The 26,329-nt window shown below is 41.7% G+C and overlaps 1 protein-coding gene across 1 annotated transcript in view; it reads left to right on the top strand.

Annotated features, from left to right (window-relative positions):
* Nucleotides 1-21,224, top strand: part of GABRA5 (gamma-aminobutyric acid type A receptor subunit alpha5) — a 54,433-nt gene extending 33,209 nt beyond the window's left edge. Inside the window, exons 6-9 of the mRNA XM_041468489.1 lie at nt 12,315-12,458; nt 18,150-18,302; nt 19,565-19,776; nt 20,699-21,224. Coding sequence (XP_041324423.1) covers nt 12,315-12,458; nt 18,150-18,302; nt 19,565-19,776; nt 20,699-21,001 — 812 coding nt within the window. The 3' untranslated portion in view covers nt 21,002-21,224. The remainder of the gene's footprint in view (nt 1-12,314; nt 12,459-18,149; nt 18,303-19,564; nt 19,777-20,698) is intronic.
* Nucleotides 21,225-26,329: the final 5,105 nt, after the last annotated feature.

The raw sequence follows: 26,329 nt of genomic DNA on the forward strand, positions 1-26,329 counted from the left end.
TATTCAAGTATTCCGGAGATGTAAGAAGATTTCTTAACAGGAATCTACTTAGAAATTAAAACACAGGGTTCTGGGCCTGGACCATGTGGTTTCTGCAGCAGCTGTTGTTGTAGGACCCTGGTGTGCATAACTTGCAAATGAGTATGACCATAATTTACCACTTGTCTGGTAGGTTTGCCATAGAAGTGTACCTTTTAGTTTGACAAAAAGGAAAAGGTCTCCCTAAAATGATCAGTCAGTTTTACTTCACCCATTATAGGGACACACATCCAGGGCTTCCTTGAAAAGGCTGAAGAAACTGTAGTATATCCTTCAAGCACTTGCAGTATCTGTCACTATTTAACTTTTCAAGGGCTTTGTCATATATAAAGGGTTACTGTATGTCTGCACTGAGATAATTCTTAAAATACATTAAAACAGCAGCCCAGCCCCTGGCTGTGTGATGGCTTTCCTATGGAACAATGCCCAGCTCTGGGTCAGTCAGCTCCTACTTCTGGTCACCTGCTGCGTAGAAACCAGTTTTTCCCTCTTAGCTTCATAACAAAGTGAGAAAGGGAGGTCAGAAAGAACAAAAGCTGTTGCCTTGCCCATGTGTTGCAGCCAGCGCTGATCCCAGGCTGCAAACTCTGCTGACGTGCAGCGGCTGAGGGCTTGGCTCCCTACCAGCTGAGAGCTGTGTCCATGCAGGCAGGATCATCCTTAACAAAGCCCCCTTCTTTGGATCGGCTTCCTGTGGGGTGCCGGCAGCAGCTTTTGTAGCAGCTGCAAAGAGCCCCTTGAGCAGCCAGCCCTGAAAGGCTGCGCTCCGCCTGCCCTGGGAGCAGCCTCCTCATCATGAGGTGGCTCACATACTCAGACTCTTTGGGGAAGAAAAGCTCAACTGGTGGTGGTTTTGAGCTCAAGGATACAAAAGTTCAGGCGGGGGTAGGGGTTAGTGTGGAGGTGCCCAGCAGTGGTGTTTTTGTCTCATGTGGCAGAGGTCTAGACAGGATTGTGGTGGGGCCACGTGGAGATCGGGGGTGCTTTGCTAATGGTACAAAAACATCAGCACGCGTTTCCCACTTTGGAGATTACAGCCCAAACTTAAAGGCTGCACAAATGCCTGATTACAGGGAATCAATGTAAGTTGTCAGCAATAGAAAACGACACACAGAAACTGTGGTAAATATGCTTAAGCTTTCAAATGGCCTTTGGGTGCAAACCTGCAAAGACACTGCTGGTCTCATAATGCCCCAGAAGGCAGCGCCAGGCTTGCGGTTGCCAGCCGTGGATCATGGGTCTATACCACTTATAAATGGGATGTTATTTGTAAATGTGACAAATGGGTAGATAACTGCTCCACTGCTTTACAAGCCAGGTTTTTAATGTCTCTTATTTTCTAAGGTGGCTGTTTCCATGGCTTGTAAGCATTTCATAAACATTTCTGGAATCATTCTCATGATCCCCGTGTGAGGTTGGTAGGTCTCTGCTGCCTGCATTTTGCAGGTGGGCACAAAGGAAGCAAAGAGCAATTACAGTCTCTTCTGTGCAAAGATAGAGTGGTTCATTACTTGCTTTTATTGCCTCTGTCGTTATGGGTCCCTAGGTTCAATTAGAGCTTCCCAGTGCTACTGCAGTACATTAATGACAAAATTACTTGCCTGGGGTTTTTGGGGAAGGAAAAAAGCTCTAAGACACTGCTCAAACTTGGATTTCAGTTTCTAGTCTGGCAGCTCCTTTATGACACCTGAGTCTCTGGCGGACCAGGAAGTCCTCCACCTAAATTGCTGGAACCTCATTAGCTTCCTCTCCTGCACAGAGAGCCAAGCCAGTCCAAGCTGTCATCCAGTGCTGCCGCAGTCCCAGCCCAGCAAGCTTCTTCAAAGGAAACAGTTGTTTCATGTTGTCCCCCACGAAGAAATGAAAAGGAAAGAGAACTGCGGGGAAGGAAAGCCTGATAAGCCTTCTGGTTTTTTCCCCCTTCGCCATCATTGCCACTGAAAGTCTCCTCACAGCCAGCCTGTGCTAAGAGCCAGCCATTTTGCTGAAAACATCCCAGAGCTAAATATGCCAGCAAAGCTGGGATTCCTCTCTCCTAAATTTATATTTTTGTAGGGTAAATATATACAGCTGAGCTGATTGCTCTCGCCGTCTTAGGGGAGACAAGTAAATATTTTTAGGCTCAGGTTAATCTCCTCCTAAAATAGGTCAGCTGATGGCTGTAAATAAGGAGATGTTCTATGTATGCACAGAGAAAATGAGATCGTGAGCCCCTTTGGATCTGGGTCTCCAGGGGGACTGGGAGGAGACAGTTCCCAAAGAGAGGATGTGTGCCTGAGTACACTAGCAGAGAGCAGATGGAATGGCAGTGCCCCTGGTCAGCAACAGCTCGCCTCAGAGAGGCTCCTTGTATCCATCACTGAGGCTGGGAACTTCGTAATGACAGCCTCAGGAGATTTTATCCTCTTCTCTGAAATGCAGGGCTACACTGTGCCCCAGAGCAGAGGTCTAAAATCCATCTTCGGAGGTTTAGATGACTGCACCTTTGGTGTAGGGAATAAGTTCTTGTGATTGCAATTTCAAGGCAGTATTAAAGTGTTTGAATAATAATATTTCAGCCTGCTCTCTCTGCATAACTATTGATTACACATTCGCACAGTGTTATTAATGTAGCAGTCCTTCTGAGATTTGTAAATGTCTTCATTAAGGGATAGGATTCAGAAACAGAGGTATATATTTAGCTATGCAAGTAGTTCCAATCACTCTCAGCTGGTTTCAGGCCATACAGATTTATAAGGGTGTTTTGAATGGTAAGCTCAGCAGATAGACTATGATGGTTGAGTCCCTGATGCCACTTAAGTGGGTGAGAAGAATATCTGTAGATTAGAGTGAGGTTATGCTTTCATTCTGTGATGTTACATGTGGCAAAAAATACCGTGTTTGTGAAGGCACCCTCCACAACAAGATCAATTGGAGTATTTTCTAAAATTCACTCTGCATTTCTCAAAAGAAACTCCAGTGACACTCCTGCAGAGCAGCTCACATTAGCTTTGCTGTTATTTGCCTTGCAAAAGGAGGGGACCACTGCAATTAAGATTAAGCAAAGGTGCTTAATCTTTTTAAAGGTACTATGCAAAGTGAGTAATGGTATCTGCCACACTTTGGAGGATACTTTTGTTTGCTGTGCAAAAAGTAAATTAAATGTCTTAACATCATCCTCATTACCATGCTGCTTTTCCTAATGCAGCAGCTAATATAAGTGCCTAATATTGTGATTGTAAATTCAAAGTTCATTAAGTGTTAGTACAGCATTCAAATTGGCTGGCTGGTGTGGCATTACTACATGCATGGCCTAGAAAGACCAACATAAGGTCAGAAATGTTCCTAGGACATTTAGCATTTAAAATATCATCCTAGCACATCCTACTGTTCTGTTTCTCTAGTTCTCTTACAGTGGATATTTATGCCAGCCATAAAAGGGAAAAAGGATCAGAGGCTGGCACACCAGATTTTGACAAGTTCCATATGAAAAGAAGTTGTGTAGCCACCATTAAATGTGATGTAAAATCAGTTCTCAGGTTAGTTCTAGCCTGAGACAGCTGCCACTAAACCTGAAAATAAAGAAAGAGGTTGTGTTAAAACTACTGACTGCAGTGAGAGGAAGAAACAGGAAGAGGCAAAAGAAGGAAGGCATGATGCTGCCTATTATCAGCTCTCAGATGGAAGTAGGAATGCTGGGGAATGACCTGGTGCTGCTGGTGCCTTGGAGCACTGGATGTGTAACATCCCCACAGCACACCCTGTTTAGACACCTCCTTCAGTCAGTGTGTGGCAGGAGTCCCACACCACGAGTGGCAGAGATCAGTTGTCCACACCTACACGTCTGTGCTGTTGCATGCTCCAAGCTGCACCATGGAAAAAAGTTTTCTTTGCTGTTTTTTTTTTTTTTCTTCCTCCTTTTCTAAGTAGAGCCTTGAGAACCTGCAATCCTGAGGCACACAGCTCAATTCAGTGTGCCATGTCTGGGTTTTGCTGCCTATGTGTCAGATTTCACAGCAAGTAGTCACTCCCAGTTGCAATCCCAGCACTTGGGAAATAGATGCATCCCTCTCATTCTTATTGCTCCCCTGTGATATGGGTGAGCATGACGGGGCAAGAAAGAGCTGCTGTCACTGGTGATCGTGATCATTCTTGGGAGACATTCCGTGTTACTCTGTACAGCTCTGAGCTCAGGGCTCTTCTTAAAGGCTGCAGTTGCATCCTGTGAAGGTGCTATGCCTGACTGAATTCTTAGGATGAACTGTTCATTAGTATTTGTGTTACATCCATCATCAGTATAATTGTGATTTAGTGTACCAACTTGAAAACAGTCAATTTATTGTATTAAAGAAGTCAGCAGATTTGCCTATGCTAATTATGAATCCAGCCTCCAAAATCACAGTTGCTTTCAGTTTGGGTTTTTTTCCTTTGCTTTATATTTTTGACTTCAAAGTTGGGTCATATTTAGACTTTTCTCCCATTAAATGGAACTTCTAAAATTACACAGGACCTTCCACCTGATTCTTTCTTTGAAAAACCAAAGAAAATGGCTTTTGCAAAACTGTCTCAAAATGAATTTGACAGCCATCTTCAGTTCTGTATTCACCACCTTGTGGGTACAGCCTGTCCCTTTCTTTTCCAAGTCAGATTTCTATTCCTTTTCTACACCTTTTCTGGAGGTGACTTGTAAATCATATTCTGAAAGAGAATCATTTTGATCTAACTTAGAGCTTTATTTTTTTAGTAATGATCAGTAGAGTATATTAGTGTTGCTTAGTAATGAAGTCTCTTGAGACCTGTCGGGCACATTTTTCAGAACATCCTATACTATTCCCTGCAGAATGTGACAACAAGATCAAATAAAACTGTATCAGGAAAACATATAGAATACTACTTATATTACCAAATTTTATTTTTATTTTAATTTCAGGAAGGACAGGAATGAACATTTCAGTATGACTGGACTTCCTACTGCCTGTTTTACAGCCAGTGGTGTCCTATAATTTTTCATAAATATGCTCATGAGTTTCATCAGTTTTCATGTATAATTTCCTCCTTGGATGTCCTCTATTGTCACAATGATACTATGTCATCCCAAAAATGTTTCCTTCTGGGCATTTAATTTTTATTCACATCTGGAACCATTCTGAGTGCATGGCCAATCTGAGCTTCCCAGTGCAAGAAGAATACAGATTTTGTGGAGAGAATCCTGTGCAGGGCTACAGCAATTATTGAAAGGCTGGGGCATCTTTGGTGTGGGGGGAGACTGAGATCTTGGACTGTTCAGTATGGAGAAGGGAAGGCTCAGAGAGTCCTAATACATCTGTATAAATTGCAGGGATTGGGGAATGAGAGATGAAGAAGAGGGAAATACGTGCTGCTCAGTAGTGCGCACTGGCAGAATAAGGGCCAGTGGTAATTAAAAAACATTACATTTCATCTGAACAGAAGAAAACATGCTTTTATTGTGGGAGTGGCTGAACACCAGAAAAGGTTGGAGAGAGAGACTGGCAGTTGGCTGCAGAGATTTGAATGTCATGGAGATATTAAAAACCTGACTGGAACATGGTGCTGGAAAAAATGCTTTTGGTGTCCCTGCTTGAGCAGGGTGTGGGACCATATGATCACCAGAGGTATCCACCAGTCCCTGCCGTCCTGTGACTCTGTGTTACATGAATTTGTTGTTCTGTGTATTTGTACACATTACACTTCTTGTCTGTGATGTATTCAAAATCATGCATGCTGTTTATCTGTATGCTGTAAACGCCTGCCAGCCTAAATTACCAGTCTCAATTTTAATGATTTTAGGTCCCTAAAGTAATTGCCATAACCCTAAAATTCTCCCAAGAACATCAGAATTCATCACACTATGGCAAAGTCTTTATTTTAGGGTCTTAATAATTTAATATGTGAATACATTTCTCTTAGTATTTGTATTCCTATTTTACATTAAAAATTTATTTTTATAAAAAGCTATTTCCCCCAAGACCTAGACCATGCATATTAGTACCATGTCTTGTTATTGTTATTTTTTAAAGTATATTTTTACTAGATTTGTTTTCCATTTGCTCTTCCTATAGAATTATCTCATTTGTACATCGAGTCATTCTTATGAAGTCATTTTAATGGGAAATTCCAATTATGGAGCTCAAATCTGGCCGAGTCACATAGGCACAACTGTTGACATATGCTTTGTAATGGGCTACAAAGTATTTGTGCACAAACGACAAGAAATCCAGCCTGACTCTTAGAATTCAAGCTGGTACATGATGGCTTAGTAGCAGCGCTGTTTTGTAGCCTGCAGGAGTCTGGGAGACTGTAAATCTGGATCACTAGTGAGTTATATAACAGCCTCTAAGTGAGTCAAATACATTAATGGTTAGATAAGATAGATATTTGTATGTGTATTCAGATTGTAATTAGAGTTTCTAAAAAAGCTGAAAATTTATGCACATCTTCCTCAGTCAACAGGCTTTGGCAGGGATTAGCAATACTCCCAAGATTAGGCAGTCTGACAATCCTTGTGGCATGTACTAAAAGTCACGATAGTAAAGGCTTAGAATGTAACTGCACAATTGGAATAAATAAAATAGAAAACAAACCAGAAGTCATCTTTTTACAATATCTCTTTAAGTTAATTCAGCATCCAACTAGCACAATTCTGAAAGTTCCAGCCATGGCTTGTGGATAAATGGTGTGTTTAATTGTGGAATGTACCTCAAGCATGCTGGGTGGGCATCCAAACAAGCTGCACAGGCTGCCTTAACTTACCTATGCAGGCACTGCTTTATGTTTCCTATGAGGTCTGTCAAAGGATTTAGGGGGTGTTTTGGAGAAGGATTCTTTGTTTCTCAATTATTTTATGCTCTGTAATGCAGGAATGAAAACTTAATTGCAGATATCAGTGGTGATTTTTTTTTTCCTCAAGGATTCCAGCTTAAAAAAAATCAGTTCTAGAAATAGTCTGGGTCCCGTAGACTCAAAGTTTGGGTTCATCCATCCACATTTAGGTTTATTTGACTTAAGGTGCCAAGAAATACTCTTCCCCACCACGAATTTTGTTGTTGTTGTTGTTGTTGTTGTTGTTTTTCCCCTGGAGTTTCTTTTAAATATGGGGCAAGAGAAAGAAAAGCAAGGAGAGTGTCTGTCAGATGCCATCACTGCCCTGTGGTGGGGGCAGTGGCAGGAGAAAACTCCCTGCTTGTGAGTTGCTTTTTGAATGGAAGGGAGGATTCTGCACTGCTCACACTGTTTCATCTGCAAATGAAAACAGGACGATCCTCAATGCCAAGGCAAATGCCTGGGATCCTCCAGGTCTTACCCACTTACTGTTGTGCTTTGCTAGACTTTTTCTTAATATAATTCCTCTCTGGTTGTGGTCTCTCCCCTGCCCACTGTTCACTGGCAGAAGACCATGTCTGGCTTTCCTTGCCAGCCATACAGGAGCAGGGAAAGTGTGAGAGAAGAGCATGGGACACCTTTACTGTTTTTATATTGTGTGGTGTATGTTGGATGCTAGAATGTAGAAAAACAGATCTGCTTGTCAATAAATATATGAGAGAAGATATTATTTCTTTCATCGTTCTGGTAGGTGATAAGCCTGCAGCCATTTATCAACTGTCCAGTAGAAATAAATGTCTGTTGTCATTTTCTCACATTTAATAACATTATACTTGTTTGTAATTTTAGCTGTTCATCTGAACTGCAACCTTTTTTTTTTTCCTTTTTCAAAGTGAGCATAGAAGAGAAAGGATACTTTAATGAGACTTCCTCCTTTCTTTGACAAGATAACAAAATTACTGTAAAGAACACAAGATTAATTATTTGGATTCAGAAATCCAGAAGACATGCACTTGCTTAAAGTAGAATAAACACCAAGCAGTCTTACTTGGATTTGCAGTGGCTTTGAAGTTGAGTTTGCTTTTGCAAAATTACCAGCATCATTTTTTCAGCTTGCTATTCCAGAGCTGCAACTACATTTTCCTGTCATCCTCTTGGACACATCCCCACCCTGTGTGTAACATAAAGGAGATGATGTATGTCCATATTTCCTTTGTTGGTACACTTTTCTCATATCTCTAAACAGCAAGACCTGAAGTTGTTCAGTGCTCCAGCAAGCAAGGCTAGTAAGCAACCTACTGGAAGCTTTGCTTAAGTAGAAGAGTGTTTTTACCAAATTTGGTACGACAGTGAATAATACTGTGTCTCCATTAGTACTTCTACCCCAATAGCAAAATAACATCATTCTCTCCTGTACCCACAGTTTCAGCTTTCAATATGACCATGCCTGATTATACTGCAGGGGTTATCAGCTGCAGAGCTGGAGCTTCTGGTTGTCCGGTGTGGGATAATTGGGAGTTTGAGGCTTCTGTGAAGATATGGCATAAGATTTGCAGTAGGAAGACAGCTACCTGCTAAAAGTACACAGGCTTATCCTTCTGGAGGTTTATCTAGATGACCAGAAAAGACATGGTCAGCTGCCACACCAAGGAGAATGGGATGGCTTTTTCCTGTCAGAACTTGATATGTAGTAAGGAAAGTTGGCACAAAGTAAAAAATCTTATATTAGAGCTTCTTAAAACACAAACCATGTTTTATTATATTTGCATGGAAGATAGATGAGGATCATCTAATATATGTGATCCATCACAATAGAATATATGTATATTGGGGTAAATTAATGCTATTCCTAATGTGACAGACTTCTCCTGAGGAGGTAAAATCACTTCAGGTCGTTAAATGCTCTCACTTCTCACCAACTGGCCTGGGATTGGCACCGCCCTTCCCTGACATGGTTTCAAAAGCAAACAGCCTCATGAAGTAATGGTTAGGCATACCTGTGGAATCTTGCGTTTTGGCACCTTGTGGCCTCTCTCTGAGTTTCAGGTATTTTACAAGGTGAACTGCTGGACTCCTGCAGCATAGGAGCCCCCAACCCTGTTCCACTGCATGTGTTTTAGCACCCAGTAAAGGCTGCAATTCACAGCAGAGATGTTGAATTATTTTTGGACTCCCCTGCCCCACAGGCCAGGCAGAGGAGAGAACCAAAGCATCTAAATTCTTGTTAAAACTTACACGCCTAAATTCCTGTGTGATTGCAATTTCAGTGAATGTGGTTACAGTACTCGCATTGGGATGCATCTAGTCAAGATGAATTAATGTATATCATCATCCAAAAACAAGGAAAAACCCAATTATCCTGGTTGTTGGGATCATTGCAGAGACAGGGGAGTGCTGAGTTGGGATACACCTAGATCATCCCAGGAAAAAAAAAAAAAAAAGTCCCAATGCTGTTGTTAAGAATATTTTTTTTTTTTTGCATAGGAAGTAACAACATATGTAAAAATCGAATTTTCTGACAATCCCAAATCTACCTAAACATATCCTACATTCCCTGGGGATAATCAGCCCATGAACAACATATACCATATACCATTTTAAAAATGGAGGGTTTTTTGCATTACTTTTTTAAAATGGACTCATCTCCTCCCACTTGTCTTCTCCAGATCCAGCTTTGAAATTATTTACAGTACATTGTGAACTTGTAATCATCTTAGAGATAGTAAAGTATCTCAGCTCTAAAGGGAAGGTGAAATTCCATGACTTTTTGTGATGCAAATATTTTGAAATAGGGAAGACATTCCTTCTTAGCCTTTCAAAGCAGATCATGACATATAATTACAGTAATTTTACTGCAGAGCTACAAATACAAGCATAAGGAAGGCATGTGGGCAGTCCTTCATGGCTAACAAAGGATGAAAAATTTGTAGATTCTCAACTTCCAAACCCAAGATCAGCTGCAGCCCTGGATACAGCAGCAACTGTCAGATAAGTGACAAAAAATTATTTCAAATTATCAATGTCTTCCTAGTGACAGTAGTTCATAATTTTTTTTTTTCTTCAGAAGGTTATCTACTGTATAATTACTCATCTTCCACACAGTTAGAAAATTCTTCCCTGCTCTTCATCTGAATCTGCCTGGAACCATCTTTCAGGCACCTTTTGTGAGTAGTCCAAGAGATTCACCCTGGTTTCAGATTTCTGTATGCAAGTGTCTATACTCAGAGCTTGAGCTACATCTCAGCTTTTTGTCAGTGAGCTGAATAAACTGAGCTGCTTAAGTTTCAAATCATGACTTATTTTCCAGTCCGTGGAGGTACTTGTAACCTTCTTTTGACCTCTCTCCCCTTCTCTGTCTTCATCATTTCTATGACTTTTCTGTGGTGTGAATGAAAAGCCATAAACGGTCAGAGCAAAGGTGTATTGAGCCTACTGCCCTGCCTCCCACATCCGAGACAGTAGCATTAATAAAAGTGAAAAGAAGGTGCTGCTTTCTTCCCTGCTACCTGGTCGAGCATTTGAGTGAAGTTCATTATGTTACATACGTGCTCTTAGCCTGAACTGGGATTGCTTCCCATTTTCTGCTGGACATTCCTGGTTTTATGGATCCAGGGATCACCTTACCGTATTTCTTGCCCTTGCAGTGCCTCAGAAGCTCATGTTGACCCACTACCTATGACCCAATGCCTGTGAATTTTTTTGTAAGTCCTCCATGGTGTCACAGACATGTTTTTTGAAAAATCCTTTTGCCAGGATCTTTTCTCCTGAAAAGCTGGGAAACTTCAGCTTCTCGTGTTTTGCTGCTTTGGAATGTGATTTGGAGAATTGTCTACCCAGCATGTCAAATTGTTTTTTTACTTGATGACCAATGACAGCCACCTGTGTCAAGGCTGTGAGCAGTCACAAGATTTTATTATCATTCCTCTCCTTTCTATCCTTCGGATGAATCCTTTCTCTCTATTCTTTTTAGTATAGTTTTAGTATAGCATTTTAATGTAATATAATATCATAATATAATAAATCAGCCTTCTGAAACATGTAGTCAAGATTGTCATCTCTTCCCTCATCCTGGGACCCTCAAACACAACCATACCATGGAGCTGCACCTTTCCAATACAGCTCACTTGCAAATAAAACACGCAGTCTGATGGAGTGAGTACACGTCCTTCAACCTAGCCTGTTGTCCTTGACTCTCAAGTCCTATTCTGGAAAGCCACCATGTGGCTTTCCATCCTGAACTAGGATGTCAGGTTTTTTTCCAGAAAGAAACATTCTGCACTCCTATCTTCCAAGTTAAAAAGTGCAGAAGATAAGATATTAATATTTGACTTCAGACCACTTCCAAGCTTACCTGCTTTTCACCTTCCATTTCGAGAGTAAGCCTTGCTTGATTTCCAGAGATTTTAGTACAGTGTACTCTAGCCTACTGTAACATGCTTGCAGGAATGTGACCTGAAAGCTTTTAATGCTAGAGGAGTTCTAAAAAGTGTGAGAGCTACTTATAGTAAATAAAATATAATTAAATATTGAGTTGTCTCCTGGGGTTTTTGAGACCATGTGCAGAGAAGGCCTAAAATGTAAATCCAGCACTGACTGTCTGTAAAAGAAAACTGAGATTTCCTTATAATACTATGATCACTCTGGGTGTTGGAGCATTAAAAGTTACAACAGCATTACAGAGGAAGGAATGAGCTGGCAGTACTGCATACACATTTAATTCCTAGGACTTCCAAATGAACATAAGAGAAATCACATACAGAGCTGCAGTTATGCAGATGTTTTCATACCACCACCCATTCTGCTATGCACAAACAGTTACCCTCTCCTCGCAGCTCCCTACCCCATTCCTGCTCTCCATGCATTCTCACCCCTGCATCCTGTGAGTGCTCTTTAGCATCACAGGCACAGGCAGGCGCGTTCCAGTTTCCTTTACCCACATGCAAGACCTATGCCCTCACCCACACCTATGTATTCCAGTCAGTGCATACACACCAGCCCCTGCACTTGCACATGGCATACGTTAGAATTCTGTCCTGGAGACAGGGCAAGACACCGAGGGTCCCTGTTTTCCTGGCATTCAAGGTGTCTGAGTCCTTTTGAGGGGGAACTTCAGCAAAATACCTTTTGCAACTTGCTGGGGTTTAGGAGCCACCAGTGAGGTGAGTATAGGTCTGAGCTGCTCTTTCCCAAATTGAGTGGTTGTGATGGATTATATTTATACCTCCACTGTTCCAGCCTTTCACAAACCATCCCACACATCTCTTATATTAGAAGACTTCAACCTAATATTTTTGAGCTGGGCATATGGGACCATGATTATATCATCTTTATTTGTTTTTCTCCATTCACTCTCACTCCTCCATTCTTCTCTCTCCCTGTCATTATCATTTAAATATCCACTAAAATATTACAGTGGTTTTTACTCCTTACTGTCTTTTTTCCCCCCTTGTTGGCAGATGCTTACCCCAATTCTGAAGTGATCTATGTGTGGACTAACAGCACCACAACATCTGTGGTGGTGGCTGAAGATGGCTCACGACTTAACCAGTACCACCTGATGGGACAAACCGTGGGCACAGAAAACATCAGTACCAGTACAGGTAGGGGGAATATTTCCATCCCACAGTTGCTGATGGCTGGAGCAGGACGGGATACTCACAGGCTCTGGTTACTTTGCAGTAAGGCTAGGGAAGCATCTGTGGGATGTGGAGTGCTAGGGAGATCCTGTGCAGGTTCATGGCCACTTAACAGAGGCATTTAAACACTGAGAGGGTTAAATGCTGGCTCTTAGGTACATTGGTGAAGATACATCCAGGCTCCTGGTATTTACAGGAGTGCCTGAGAAGCCTCACGCAGTTCCTTGGCGATTGCCCCCGCTGTGGCTGCCAGCGCTGTTGCTGGCTTATTTCCCCGTGGGAGGAACCACCCTGGGAGGCAAACACCACCCACGCATTTGATCCGTTTCAATCATCGCTTTAAAATGATTGCTTGATGGAACCCTGGGGGGCAGGGGCGGGGGAGGCTGTGGCATGGCACGGCTCTGCGGCGTGTCCGGGGCACCACGTGGCCGGAGAGGAGGTGCAAACCCCGAGGATCCCCATTCCCTCTCGGTCTGGAAGCGGAGGCGCCAGATGTGGCAGCATTAGGGAGGCAAAGAAGCTTTAATCCCAGGCCGGGCATCCACGTGAGCCGTGCCCCCCTGCTGCTTAAGGCTCCCATGCAAGGGCAGCCCTGGGTGTGCATTGGTGGGGGGGACTCCCGGGGGGTCGAGGCCGGGACAAGGGATCACGTGCGCTCAGTGGGACCGGGGCTTCACCAGCTTACACAATGCACTCGGCTGGAGAGCATTAGTGGCATCCAGCGAAGGGAGGGGGAAGTGGTGGAAATGAAATAGCCTGCCGTGAAGAAAAGGGGGATTTCCACTGCTAGTGGTTGCAAGGGGCTTGGGTTGGGGAAAGGGGCAGCCTGTGGCAACGTGCCTGGGAGCAATTCCTGCAGGCAAAGCCCAACAGATACACCGTGTCCCTGCCGCAAAATGATGGTCAGAGTTGTAGAGTACAACATATAGATTAAATTAGGAACCTTTTATCATCTGTAGGAAATTTAGGAGACATGAAAACAGGTACATACATGTACACTTGCACACAAAGTTAGTTGGACTGAAACGTAAAGACGCATAAAATGTTGTGCTCCAACTGGCAAATAAAGAGGGGACATCTGAGCTTGCTGCTTGTGCTCCAGCAAGGACACCAAATGAGGGAAGGCTTGCCTTGGGGCAGCCACTAAATTTGACTGCCATCTCCATCCTATAGACATTCACCCCCTCCCTTGCCCATTTCAGGAGACACAAAGCTGATGCTAAAGCAAAGATTCATAAAGTCAAGAGAAACATACAAACAGAGTGGTCACTTTTGCAGAAAAAAAATGAGTACACTATCTCCCATAAAAGAATAAAGACACTTTTCCTTACCAGTTCACCATCATAGCCGCGTTGTTTTCTGCAATGAATGGCAGCTCCCCTCTCGCCTTCATTGTTGCCAAGAAAAAGATCCAAAGGATGTACTGGAGCATCTCCTACAACCTCGTCCTGCTCCTTAGAGCAAGAAAACCATGCAGCCCAGGCAGTGAGTGCTCCAGCGTGTCAGCTCCAGGCCACTTCCAGTTTGCCGCTTTGCCTGTGAAAGCTCCTTGTACTCCTCAGCCCAAGGAAACACTCCAGACAAATCCCAAAGTTTCCGCACAGTAAACACCTCCCTCACGTATTTAAGATTTATAATAAATGCTGTGTTTCCAACGTCAAGATTTTATATTAATGTCCTGGGTTACATCTGGGCTGGCTGGATTCTGATTGCAGGGTGGATCACACAGAGCAGGACACAGATTGTAACCGGGGATTAGCAAAATACAAAAATCCGATTTTGCACAGGGAAAGCATCAGTCAACGATGGATTTTCTGGAGTTCATCAAGCTTGTAGGAGGCCAGTAATCGGCATTACTTACGAATGGCCATCAAAGGCATTTCTTCCTTCTATTGAATTGTTAACGTGAAAAAGAAAAACCAAATAGCTATTGCATAATCCAAGTGCTTGGATCTTTTTTGGCTTTTATGACACACAAGTCAAACTACCCAGCCCTTGCAGTTGCATAGACAAAATGTTTGTGTATGTCATAGGTCATTTATGCCCTTCTGTCTAGCAGACTTTTTTTTTAAATGGAAGTTCCAGACCTGTACTGGTTCCTTGGGATTCTGCAGATTTGTAGGCAAGCTGCCTTTTGGCTGCTTTCTCAGAAAAAAATACCCTGGCATTCCTAATTCTACAACCAATCTTGAAACTTGGAACATTTTAGCCATGGCACAGAAAACAGCTCTGTCATGTGCCACCTGGTTTGTTTTTTTTTTTTTTTTCTTTTGGCTGTTTGTTTTTTGGTTTATTGAGGGTTTTTTGTGCTAACATCCCCAAATGTTATTCACCTGAAAGAAAGACATTTTCCTACTCACTCTGCTTCTAACAGAACCAACATCTGTTATGTCCTGGTGGTAAAAGTGCTGAAAACAATCAGATAAGAGATTTCAGTCCAAGTGGATCTTGCTGCTTTCCACAAATGTTTGCCCAGTTATGTTCCCCATACCCAGAATCTCTCATAGCTAACTTAGGATCTGCAGTGGCACAAAACAAAACATAAACCCACTCTTTTGTATACTGCCAGCTGGAGCCTGAGCTCTGCAATATCCAAAGCTGAAATAATAAAAGAATCATTCAGCTCTTCATTTTGAATCAAATAATTCTTATTTTTTTTCTTGAGATGAATATTTCTTTAGTATCACTATAAAAGGGAACATGCATTTTTTATGGGCCAAAATATTCTGGATGTCAGCATAGTCAGGGAGGTGTCTAATGTACCTAATGTCAGGATCTTGCCAGAACAGCCATTGATAGAACTGAGTCCAGGTATATCCAGTAAACAAACAAGCCTGGGGGCTGGTCTACCAGTATCAATTGAATCTCAGCATAATGGCAATGGAATAATGTGTGTAAGATCCTGAAAAGTCTGTAAGCGTGATGTCCAGAACTCCATCAACTATATACCAAAAAAAAAAAAAAAAAAAAAAAAAAAAAGACTGTAGCAGCTTTTAAAGCATAAAAAACCCCTTAAGAGCAGCAGCACAGTTGCACAGCTCCACGAAGTGCAGCCATTTCTGCTCTAGGGCTTTTCATTAGTACTAGATTTGTTTTTGTTTACTAACAATAATTTGTTTTCTGCAGTGATGAGTGGACCCCATCAGGAACAGGATTCTCTTTTAAGTGCTACATAAACCTATAACAAAAATTAGCTCTTGCTCAAGAAAGCTTATGGTCTAAGGATAAACAGTGGCCTTACAGTTGTAAAAGGGAGCTTTGCTACTCCAACAGAGCCAGTATCTTGTTCTGTAAACAAAAGGCCAACTCAGGCAGCTTTTAGATTTACTTTAAGCAGCAGTCCCAGGGCATTAAAAACCAAGCTGTGGGGTTTTCTTAAGCCCTAAGTCTACTGGAGGAAGTATTCCTAGTATAGACATCTCTGAAGGGGACAGCATGGGAAATCAAAGAATTTATCAGCTGGGAGGAAAGCAAGTACAAAATCAAGATGCTGTGATTATTTCAGTAGAGACAAGAGTTTTGATAGGTTAAAGAAAATGGTAAGGTAAAAATGAGCTGTGGAGGGCCATCAGAATGAAGGCACTGATTTTCTGTATTTTAAAAATGAAAAAAAGAGGGTCCTGTTGCTCTTCCGAATCTGTGTAGATTCTTTTTTTATTCCAGCTCTGAGAGCATACTGTCAAAATCGATAATGCACATTGTCACTCTGTAGTGAGCAAGCAGGGAAACTGTGACTCAAACACATCCCAGTGCAGTAGCAACTGAGAAGCAGTCTCTCTGCCTGAGATTACTGAGGCAGGCAGACCCTGCTGCAAATACTCCTTAATAAAGAGCAAGTGGGCTTCCTCCTGAGACCATTGCATGTTCAGCCTCCCTGGTTCAAAATTACACTAAATGGAAGAAAATTAGGCTTTTCTTTGCAGGGGTTTCCTCCCCAGTTTCACAGCATTCCATGTCCATTTCCACATCACTCCTCAGGGAACCGTTTCACCAGAAAATCAGACTCCAGAGAAAGACATCAAGATTGAGACAGGATGTCAGTTAGGTATTTCTGTGTTATTTCACTTTCTGTCTAAAATCCTCAGCATGAACTAGGTCTGTAAACTTGATGCAGAATAGCAGAGCTCCTGTAGCATAGTGTATGTGTGCAGCTATACCTGCAAAAACCCTTTCACTGTAAACCTGTTCTCTGCTAATTAGCCATATTGTCAGTTAGAAGTAATCTGCCAAATCTAATAGCTTAGGTAATGCTGGCAACAGCTCAACTCAAGCTATTCACTCAAGGCAGAATCAGTCTGTTGGACATTTTCCTTCTGTGGATGTTCTGTAGAGACTAACAGTCAAATCTTGCAACAGAGATTACAGCTATAATTGTTCTTGAAGGACAATATATATTTCAAAACAGGCATTTCTCTGATTCATCAGTACCCAACTGAATGATGCGTGCTTTTAAATTTCTTTTATATCAGTGAAGAACTTCTAGGGCTTGAAGGGACGGATTGCTTTTTATTCTTACATTTTGTTTTTACTGTTATTATTCCTAGGTAAATAGTGGCATGCTTTTGCTAGCAAGATTTTGGATTTGGGGAGCAGTTACCATCATGAATAACCTTCAGTAATAACAACTACATGGTTTTCCAGAAATACTCTGAAAGAACCAGGAATAGCCCTCAGTAACAACTATATGGTTTTCCAGGAACAATCTGAAAGAACTGGTTAAGGTTTGAATTTTTTGGAAACATTAGGGAAGGTAACAGCTGGTCTGTTGATTTTTGAGTGCATTTATTTAGGCTTTTATTGAAATTCAGAGAAGCCGATAAATGACATATTAAGGCAATGCTGTGAATTTGGCATATGAAAAAGAAATGGAATTTAGCACTGCTGTGGCAGCTTTTAGGGAATTCTGCATGAAGGCAGTACAATATTCATTGCACAGGTGAACAAGACAGGACACAATATCTCTGCAGAAACAGATAATCTTTTGTAGGGCTGAAGTGTACCAAATTATAGGAACACTTCATGCATTAGAGGGACTTTTTATTTCTGGACCAGCAATCTGAAGGGTTTGGGTACTCAGATTAATAAGACATCCCAGGATCCACATGCAAAGTGGCAGTTCTCACAGAAGATGCTGGGACTGGCAATCCCTAAAATGTGGTGCAGAAGGAGTGTCTGGACCCATTTTCATAATTGAAAACTGATGGCTTGGCCTCAACACTTTAGCTAATGAGGTTGCTAAACCTGCTGCTAAATCAGGTTTCGGAGAGTTGAGGGTCTTAATTGTTACTATGCTACAAGGGTTTGTAGGACTGAGTTGAAACCAGACAGTGTTGGCAGTGCCAGCAAACCAGATTTTTAAGCCTGTGAACATCACAACATTCCAGGTGCATAGGAGGACTGCAGCTTTTCAGTGTAGTAGGAAACAGCAGTCATTGTCTTCTGCTTTGGAGACTGAATGTGAAGACTGTGAGGATCTAGCAGCACCTCTGTCTCAAGTCTTGGTTTCCCACAGCGCAGAAATCCAGACATTTTTCATGAAATTAAGAATGGCTGAGTGATATCCTGAAATGGAGGGTTGGAACTGGCCTCGTTCAGTCCCCAAATCAGTAAGCCTTCCTTATTTTACTCAAATGCACATTTTTCTTCTTCTAGGTGAATATACCATTATGACAGCCCATTTTCATCTAAAAAGAAAAATTGGTTATTTTGTCATCCAAACGTACCTTCCTTGCATTATGACTGTGATCTTATCGCAAGTGTCTTTTTGGCTAAACAGAGAATCTGTCCCTGCTAGAACTGTCTTTGGTGAGTATCCCACTTTCTCCTAGGACACAGACAGCATCTTTGTGGCTTGTGAAAGTGATTTGTTGTAATAAAACCTCAGTTCACTACTGTTTATTTCTGCTTCAGATGTTGTAAACGTTTTCTCATTCTCTTCCAGTTTAAACCCAAAATCAATTTAAAGCCTTGTCTGGGCTGTTTTTGTAAAGTTATGACAGAAATTGGTTAATCAATTATGTGAAAATTAAGGACAGAAGATAGAAGAACCAGATTAGTGTGATTTGTGTTTGGTTTGTTTTAATTTGGGTGGATGCTGGATGGTTTAGAAAAAAAGACATACAGATTATCACATATAATGTATACTCTTGCTAAGCATTTGAAGCAGATATCACTTCAAGACATTTTGTTTATCTTTGTTGTAGGATTTTTATCTGGGAAAACCATGTAGATGTTAATTAGTGACTATTATCTCTATTACCATCAAACAAATTAATATGACTTTGCATTTAGAAAATGTATATTTACTGAAGAAATTGTTATGGAAAAAACCTTTGGGGTGTCATTAAATTACTTGGCTTATTCCTAGAAGGCTGCAGAAAATAAGCACTTTCTCAAATGAAGGGTGATGAAATACAAGATTTTTACTAGGTGAAAAACAAGGGGAGTGGAAACAGATTATTAAGTAAAACTTTGTTCAGATATTTGAAAGGAGTCACTCTTCTGTACCAGCCTCCTGAAGTCAGTTGGCAGCTTTGTTCAAAAATCAGCTCAGCAAGCTGTATGGAGAGAATACAGGTAGTAACACCACTTCGCTGAATTACTCTAGGTTTACAAAGATGTAACTGAGAGTTGAGTTTTTTGATCTTGGGGTAATCTTCCCACAGATGAAAGCGTTGGCTGTTTGTCATTTACTATCATATGGGAAAGGAGGAGCTACAGTCAGGAAAAGCAGTAACAGTCAACAATTTTAAACATGCAATCTCTGTATAAGAGAACAAAATAAGTAATCCCACTTCATTCTGACAGTTATAAACCCTGGGCTTGTGTTACCCTAAAAATCTTTATTTAAACACACTATGGCTAGAACTAACCAGAATTCCATAGAACAAAACATCTGAGGGTGAAGGCTTTAATTTTTTCTTATTCTTTCAAACCATAATATGCAAACACTGATTTCATGTAGCCTTCTTAGATATCCTGCTGAACTAGGACCTGCTCGTAACTCATCTGGGATCCCATAAGTGTTAGCAAACTGATCTCTGACTCTTATTTTTTTTTCTTTGCAGGAGTAACAACAGTCCTCACCATGACCACCTTAAGTATCAGTGCCCGTAACTCTTTGCCAAAAGTGGCCTACGCTACTGCAATGGACTGGTTTATAGCTGTTTGCTATGCCTTTGTATTTTCGGCATTGATTGAATTTGCAACAGTCAACTATTTCACCAAGAGGAGTTGGGCATGGGATGGCAAAAAAGCCCAGGAAGCTGCAAAAATCAAGGTGCTTAACTTACATTTTTTTAAATACCTAAAATAAAATGCAGTTATTCAGTATAGTTTAAATAAATGAATGGTCAATTTTCAGCTTCTTTGTGAAAAAGATATTTAATTACCTCATGATATACTTTTACCTTCCTGTAGAGGAAAAATTGCAAGGAAATATGGTGCCTTTCCTTCACAGAGATAGAGTACCAGTCTCTCATCTGTATGAAGAGGACTGGTTATAGAAGCATGTTGGGCACTGAGTACACAGGACATGGCGTTTCAGTGATCAGACTTCTGATAATAGCGGACATACACCATGAAACATATCTCTGCAGAGCAGTCCCTGTATGCTCTCCTAAATAAATAACAACACTCACATTGAGCTCCATGAGCCGGGGTTCCACCACAGTAAAAAAAGGAACCAAAGACTGCTTCTGTGAAAACACAACTTTTGAGTTTCATGCTGAAATGAAAATTTTGGGATAGGACTGACTCTTAGTAAATCATCTCCTAGAGAGCTCATACCCACAGGCATCCCAAAAGAGCCTACAAAGAGGCCAAGCTGGCAGGGGCAGTGAGCCCTTCCCCACACCCTTTGCAGCAGCTGGGAAAATGACCTTCACATGTTGTCAGCTGTCCATGGGACAGCACCCTCTTCAGATGCCAGACTACATCTCACTGACAACCTGCCAATCACATGCCAGGTGGGATGTGGGTGCAGCCAGTGAGTCTCAGCTTTCTCCCATTAGGGAAAGTCACACTTGAGTAAGAGCTACAAAATCAAGCCAAAAACATCTGTTTGATAGTTGAAGTCAGAATAGCCAGCAGGCATTAGCGGGCATGCTTGATTATGGTGCTCAGTTTTTTGGGTCAGCCCCTTGAGAACATGTTTCCACTTTCTGCTCTTGTGGTATAACATTTTGTTCTTTATGCTGCAGAAAAAAGAGCGCAACTTGCTGGGAAATAAACCAACTAATACCTACAGCACCGGGAAGATGACTCCTGCACCAAACATGCCAAAGGACTCAGCCCCAGCTGTCATCTCAAACACTACAACTGCTCCAGTGAAGCCTGCAGAAGAAAAGCCTGCTGAAAGCAAAAAGACTTACAACAGCATCAGTAAGATTGACAAAATGTCCCGGATAATTTTTCCAGTGCTGTTTGGAACTTTTAACTTAGTTTACTGGGCCACATATTTGAATAGGGAGCCTGTTATTAAAGGTGCCAATTCTCCAAAATAAACTGAAGTACTCTGGAGCCACATGTGAGCCATACTTACAAAGCAGATGCTACCAAGGAAAATTTGAGATCCAGATGACTTTCTACGTTTGGGCAATATTCTTCAGGAAGTTTTTTGCATGTTTAATAATATGTACAAATAATATTGCCTTGATTGTTTCTACATGTAACCTCAGATGTTTTGGAGACGATTATATTACTTACAGCAACGGATCTTTATAAAAGATCAGAAGACATTGAACATGGCTTCTTTGCTGCTGAGTATCTTGCATTGATAGTTTACAAATAAAATAAGTTATATTTTTTAACTGTTCAAGTGTACTACATATCGTGGTTTTTATACTTCAGATGTACAGTCATACAAATATGGGCTTAACCTATATTTTACAGAAGAGCTCCACTATTGTCATCTGATAAGTTACTGAGTAACGCCAGTTGTAAATGTGCCAAATTATTAAGTGTAGGGCTATGTTTGAGCACCTTTACCAGTTACAGGTAGTGCATTACTCCATAGACAAAACTGCTCAGCCCAATTTTCATTGGAAGTTTAATACAATGCAGTAAATCCTAATGGGACTATGATAGTTTTCACTGCTTGAGACTAGTTTGCAGTGAAATAACACAGGGAGCAGGATGCTACTTATGTAAATAAAGATGGTGGAATCTTGCCCTTAAATGAAAATACAAAGTTTGTTTGGATTTTGCATTCCAAAGAATTCTCTCTAATGATTCTCAGTATTTATTCCAAAAATTAAGAATTATATTGCATGAAATTAACATAGATTAGGAATATATTTGTGCAAATAAAACTTCTAACAACAGCACTAGACATTTTTATCAGGGTAAGGTAAACTATGTTTGGACATTTTTCCAAGAAGAAGACTGTGTTTTATTAGCAGAGATTATCAGAAAATAATTACAGTAATTCTGCAATAATTATTACTTGTTTCCCTCTGCAAAAATCAATCAGCTAACACTAGAAAGTGTGATCAGATAAAAAGATGTGCTTCATGACAGCAAGGTGTTTCAGTGACAATATTGACAGAAAGGTCTTTGTACTGTCCATCTGAAACTTTTCTATAAAACGCCTTGCTGCTGACAATGTGTTTTGCTTTCACAATGAATGAGAAAATGCAGTCTGAGTTTTCAGCTCTTTCCTCCTTGGCATCCTTTAATTGTTCCAGAAGCTTTTGTAATTAAATCTTAATGTTTAAATAAAAAATGCATTCAACATTTGATTGCAAAATGTCATTCTTATACTGTCTGTTCTTTTAGAAAGACCAAAGAGCACACCACAGAAGCTGAAGAATTAACTGGAAGGCACACATGCACACACTCAATCTCGTGTGCATGCATGACATATCCTCCCTGTTGCTCAGAAAGGGACATGCCTTGAGTGAACACAGTGAATCAAGTTGTTGCAGAATTAGGTGCTATCCTGCTGTGAAGAAACAATCCCATGATCTTTTGGGGACAGAGGGAGAGTTCATGCTTAGCTTTGAAGTGAGGGTCTGGTCTGGGTTGTTTTGTGTCTTCTCTTCAACACTTTCATTCCTAAAAATTGCCATGAAAAAATTTCAAATGTCTATTGTTTTTTGAAGCTTTTTGTTTGATGCTGTGGAAAGAGAAATTCATAAACTCTGGAGGGCAATAGAGAAGCCATGGGACTGAGCAAGTGACTGGATGCTGATAAACATCAGCAAGGGAGGGGGCACACCCATCTATTCAGTACTAGCCTGAGCTGAGATGAGGATGTGGATCTCTGTTTTCATGTTGCCTGCCTCTGTGTCTTTGAGCAGCCACACACCTCCTTGTTCATCATCCCCTTGGATGATCATCACCCCCTTTGGCCCTTTGGGGTTCAAAAACCTTTAAAAATTGCAGTGCTTATTGCACGGCAAAAGTTTATAAATGAAGTTCTTTGGCTATTTCTTCAGGTGAGAAACCCAAAGAATTACATGACTGAGTTTTGTGAATGAGAAATTCAGAGCCATCTTTGAGTAGCATTTTCTCCAGCCAGTTCTGGAGTCTCCCCAGAGAGTTTCTGTACTTTGTTTTATCTGCTTACAACCAAATCTGATCTTACTCTGTATTACAGCATTATTTCCTGGTCTCAATTGCAGGACTCAGTGAAAGGATCTCTAAATCTGATCTATTTTACTTACATGGAAAGTAATCTTCAACAAAGATGGGTTGTACCTGCAGCATGTGCTTGTGCATGAACTCTAGGTGTCCCACAGTCTGGAACATGCTTCAATAAACCCATACCCTCCAGGCTGGAATACTTAAATGCTATTGCCTCGCATTATATTCTACCTCACAATTCAAATCGCTCCACAGTCAGTGGAACTATTTTTGTAGGAGACCACTACTCATTGAGATGGTATCTGAACTGTGGGAGACAGGAGCATTTTCCAGGTCCTGGCTCAACCAAAACACTTTGGCTTTGTCCTGCCCCAGGCTGGAGTGGTATCTGCATGTGCATCAGCTTCCTCTGGTATCCCCTGGAAGCAGCTTGGGCTTTCAGGAATGGAGTGAGCTGTGTCACTGTCCCCAGCATGGGTGAACTAGGACCCTGCAGGACACAGCTACTTCACAGCTTAGTCATGGGCAAAGGAGTAATAAATAGGAATTTCTTCTCATTGATTTTTTTCATGTATGCTTTCATGAAAAAAGAGTTGAGAAGTGAATTACAACAATTCAGCACTATAGAGGAAGTGTGTGCAGGCTGCTGACAAATTTCCTTCCTTGCACCCAGTAAGAATTAAAGAACAAGTCAAATACAATGGAAGAGATTTTTAATTTCTGGTATTTGAGCTGTGCCAGCTTACTTCAAGGATGAATTTAAGCAACAATGTATTTTCTAAAGCTGAACCCTCTTAGGTTGTCTTGAGTTGTGTTCTGCTTTTTTCTAAATGGAATATGCCCTCTGTGGAATAATTGAACACATTTATACAAAACTGAGGAAGTAATGATTTTATGAAATAATCTCTTCTTTCAAAAATTCTTGCTCAACATCTAAGTTAAACTTTGAAGAAAAATGAATGAAACTGTTTTGCTCTTCATTTTATGCAGAGAAGATGAATGTAGCACTCACAGTTTTTTTAAATCTGGAGATAAAGTTCTTTGTAATAAGGATGTATTTCCCTTAATACCCTTGCTTCTCAGATTGGAATTGACACTGAAATGATAAAATTGCTTGAATCCTTTCTAACCTTTTAGAGGTTTTTATGTCACTACAAATACTTAAGTATGGTCATTGCATGGTGACTCTCAGATGACATCCTTACTTTACCAACGTTGCATCTTCCACTATGTTGTTACAGACATTAGTTCAATTTTGAGAAGATAGAAAGATTGGAAGTTAGATTTTATGAAGCCCAAAGGACTTCTGAAGGATCTTCCAAGGATTACCCCTAATTTAGACTGAAATGTAAGTGTCCCATTCTGTAATGCATTATTTCCTTTTCGGTGCCATCCTCAAAAGCAATTATCACTTCTCACAGGCATAATGTCTTAAAAGTTGCTGCTTAAATTAGTCCCTGGCTAAAAGCAAAGTAAAAAGCAAGAATATTGATTGAAGATACCAACTAATTTCAGTTAGATGAATTTGGAGAGTTTTGGAGAAATATTGATAGATTGCAATGGACTGGATGAAAAACGATAGGCTGGATTTGTAGTTGGGAAAATTACTACAGAGAGGGCAACCACCCACTGCAACTTAACACATAAATGATAATAAATATTGGAGCCAGCCACCCAAGGCAGTTTTGGCCTCAGAGGATCTGGGCCCAGTTCTTCATTCACTGGGGGCTGGTGGTTTTGATGTTCTCAGGACAACTGCTCAAGGGTGGCCTGGCCCCAGAGGAGCAGGCCTGCCTGCCCTGGATGCCCGTGCTTCTGCCAGAAGTCTACACAAAGCTGCTGAAAAGCTGCAGCATGGCAGCATCAGGAGGGATTCTAAAAAACCTGCCCATGAGCCAGAGAGCAGAGAGCCCTGTCTGAAGGACAGAACTGAGAGCACACAGAAACTGTCAGGACCTCTGATGTTCAACTTCCTACCTAAAGGCTCCAGCAGGACGTTAGTCAGAATAAATTGGTTCAGTCAGAATAAATTGGTTCAAGCCTCTTAGAAATCTCTAATATGCCTTCAGCTGGAGGACTCCAGGAGCTGTAGAATACGGATTTCAGGTCCTTCCTTCTTTGTCTCAGAGCAGCCCCAATTCCCTTCTGTGCTTCTCATGGTATATAGGTAGCACTGGGATGCCAGGAAAACCACCAGTAGAGCTCTTCTTCAACACTGAATCTCAGAAAATTCAGGTGCCCAAACTGTTCAGCACTTGAGATGGGGCTCCCAGTTCTAGCAAGTGAGGAATTTGATCCATGACCCCCCCCCCTTATTTCTGCTAGCTAGCTCCCTGCACAGCTACTTTCAGAGATTCATACTTCCCCACTGCACAGGACATACCACAGAGGTATCCCTCGGGTTGAAAAGATACCTTCTGTGAAAGTGCAATGAAAGGTAAATTAAAATGTGGATGCGTTTTGTTGTGCTGGACAATATTACTGAGAACATAAACATTTTATCATTACATGTCATGATATAATGTTCTTTTGTTAAAACCTGTGCTGGATAATCATGACCCTTACCTGAATATACAACGTGAAAGGCTCAGCAAAGGGAGAGAGTGTGCTTACAAGTAAAATAGAAGGATGTGAGTATGAAGAGGAGGAGCAGAAATGAACAAGGCCTGAGGCGTAATGAAGAGTGGTGCTAAAGTATCCCTTTGGCATTAACACACCGAGGACAACAGTAAGAAAACCTTAAGCAGCACCTTTTTTCTTACAGCCTGAGGAGGAGTCAATAATCAATGAACCATATTGCCCCGATCGAGCCTTGGGGATTTCTGACACTCTGCAAGGAAAGAGGGGACACTGTGAGGGTCTTTCTCGAAGTCTGAGTGACTCGATGGTCACATAAAGTTCCGGTCACGGCGCAGGGGTAACCGAGCGCTCTGCCGCCGGCTGGAGGCAGCGCGGGGCGGGGAACCCGGCCCGATCCCTCGCGCTTCCCGCCGCGGCCGCCAGAGGATCCCGCCACCGCGGCAGGATGCGCTGAGGGCGGGATGGGGGCTGCCGGGCGAGGAAGAGGCGGAGCGGCGCCCGACGGAGCCGCCGCGGCAGGGAAGCCACCCCGGCTCCCTCCCATCCCACCCGGGGGTCCCCGCCGGGCCGCCGAGAGCGGGGACGCGGAGCTGGACCTGCTCTCGCCATTTCTCATCATGAATCGCCGCCGGCGTGTCTCCCCTCCGGACAGACAGTAGGTGGTC

The sequence above is a fragment of the Pyrgilauda ruficollis genome, unplaced genomic scaffold (genome assembly GCF_017590135.1).
Source record: "Pyrgilauda ruficollis isolate IOZ18807 unplaced genomic scaffold, ASM1759013v1 scaffold22, whole genome shotgun sequence".
Classification (NCBI taxonomy): domain Eukaryota; kingdom Metazoa; phylum Chordata; class Aves; order Passeriformes; family Passeridae; genus Pyrgilauda; species Pyrgilauda ruficollis.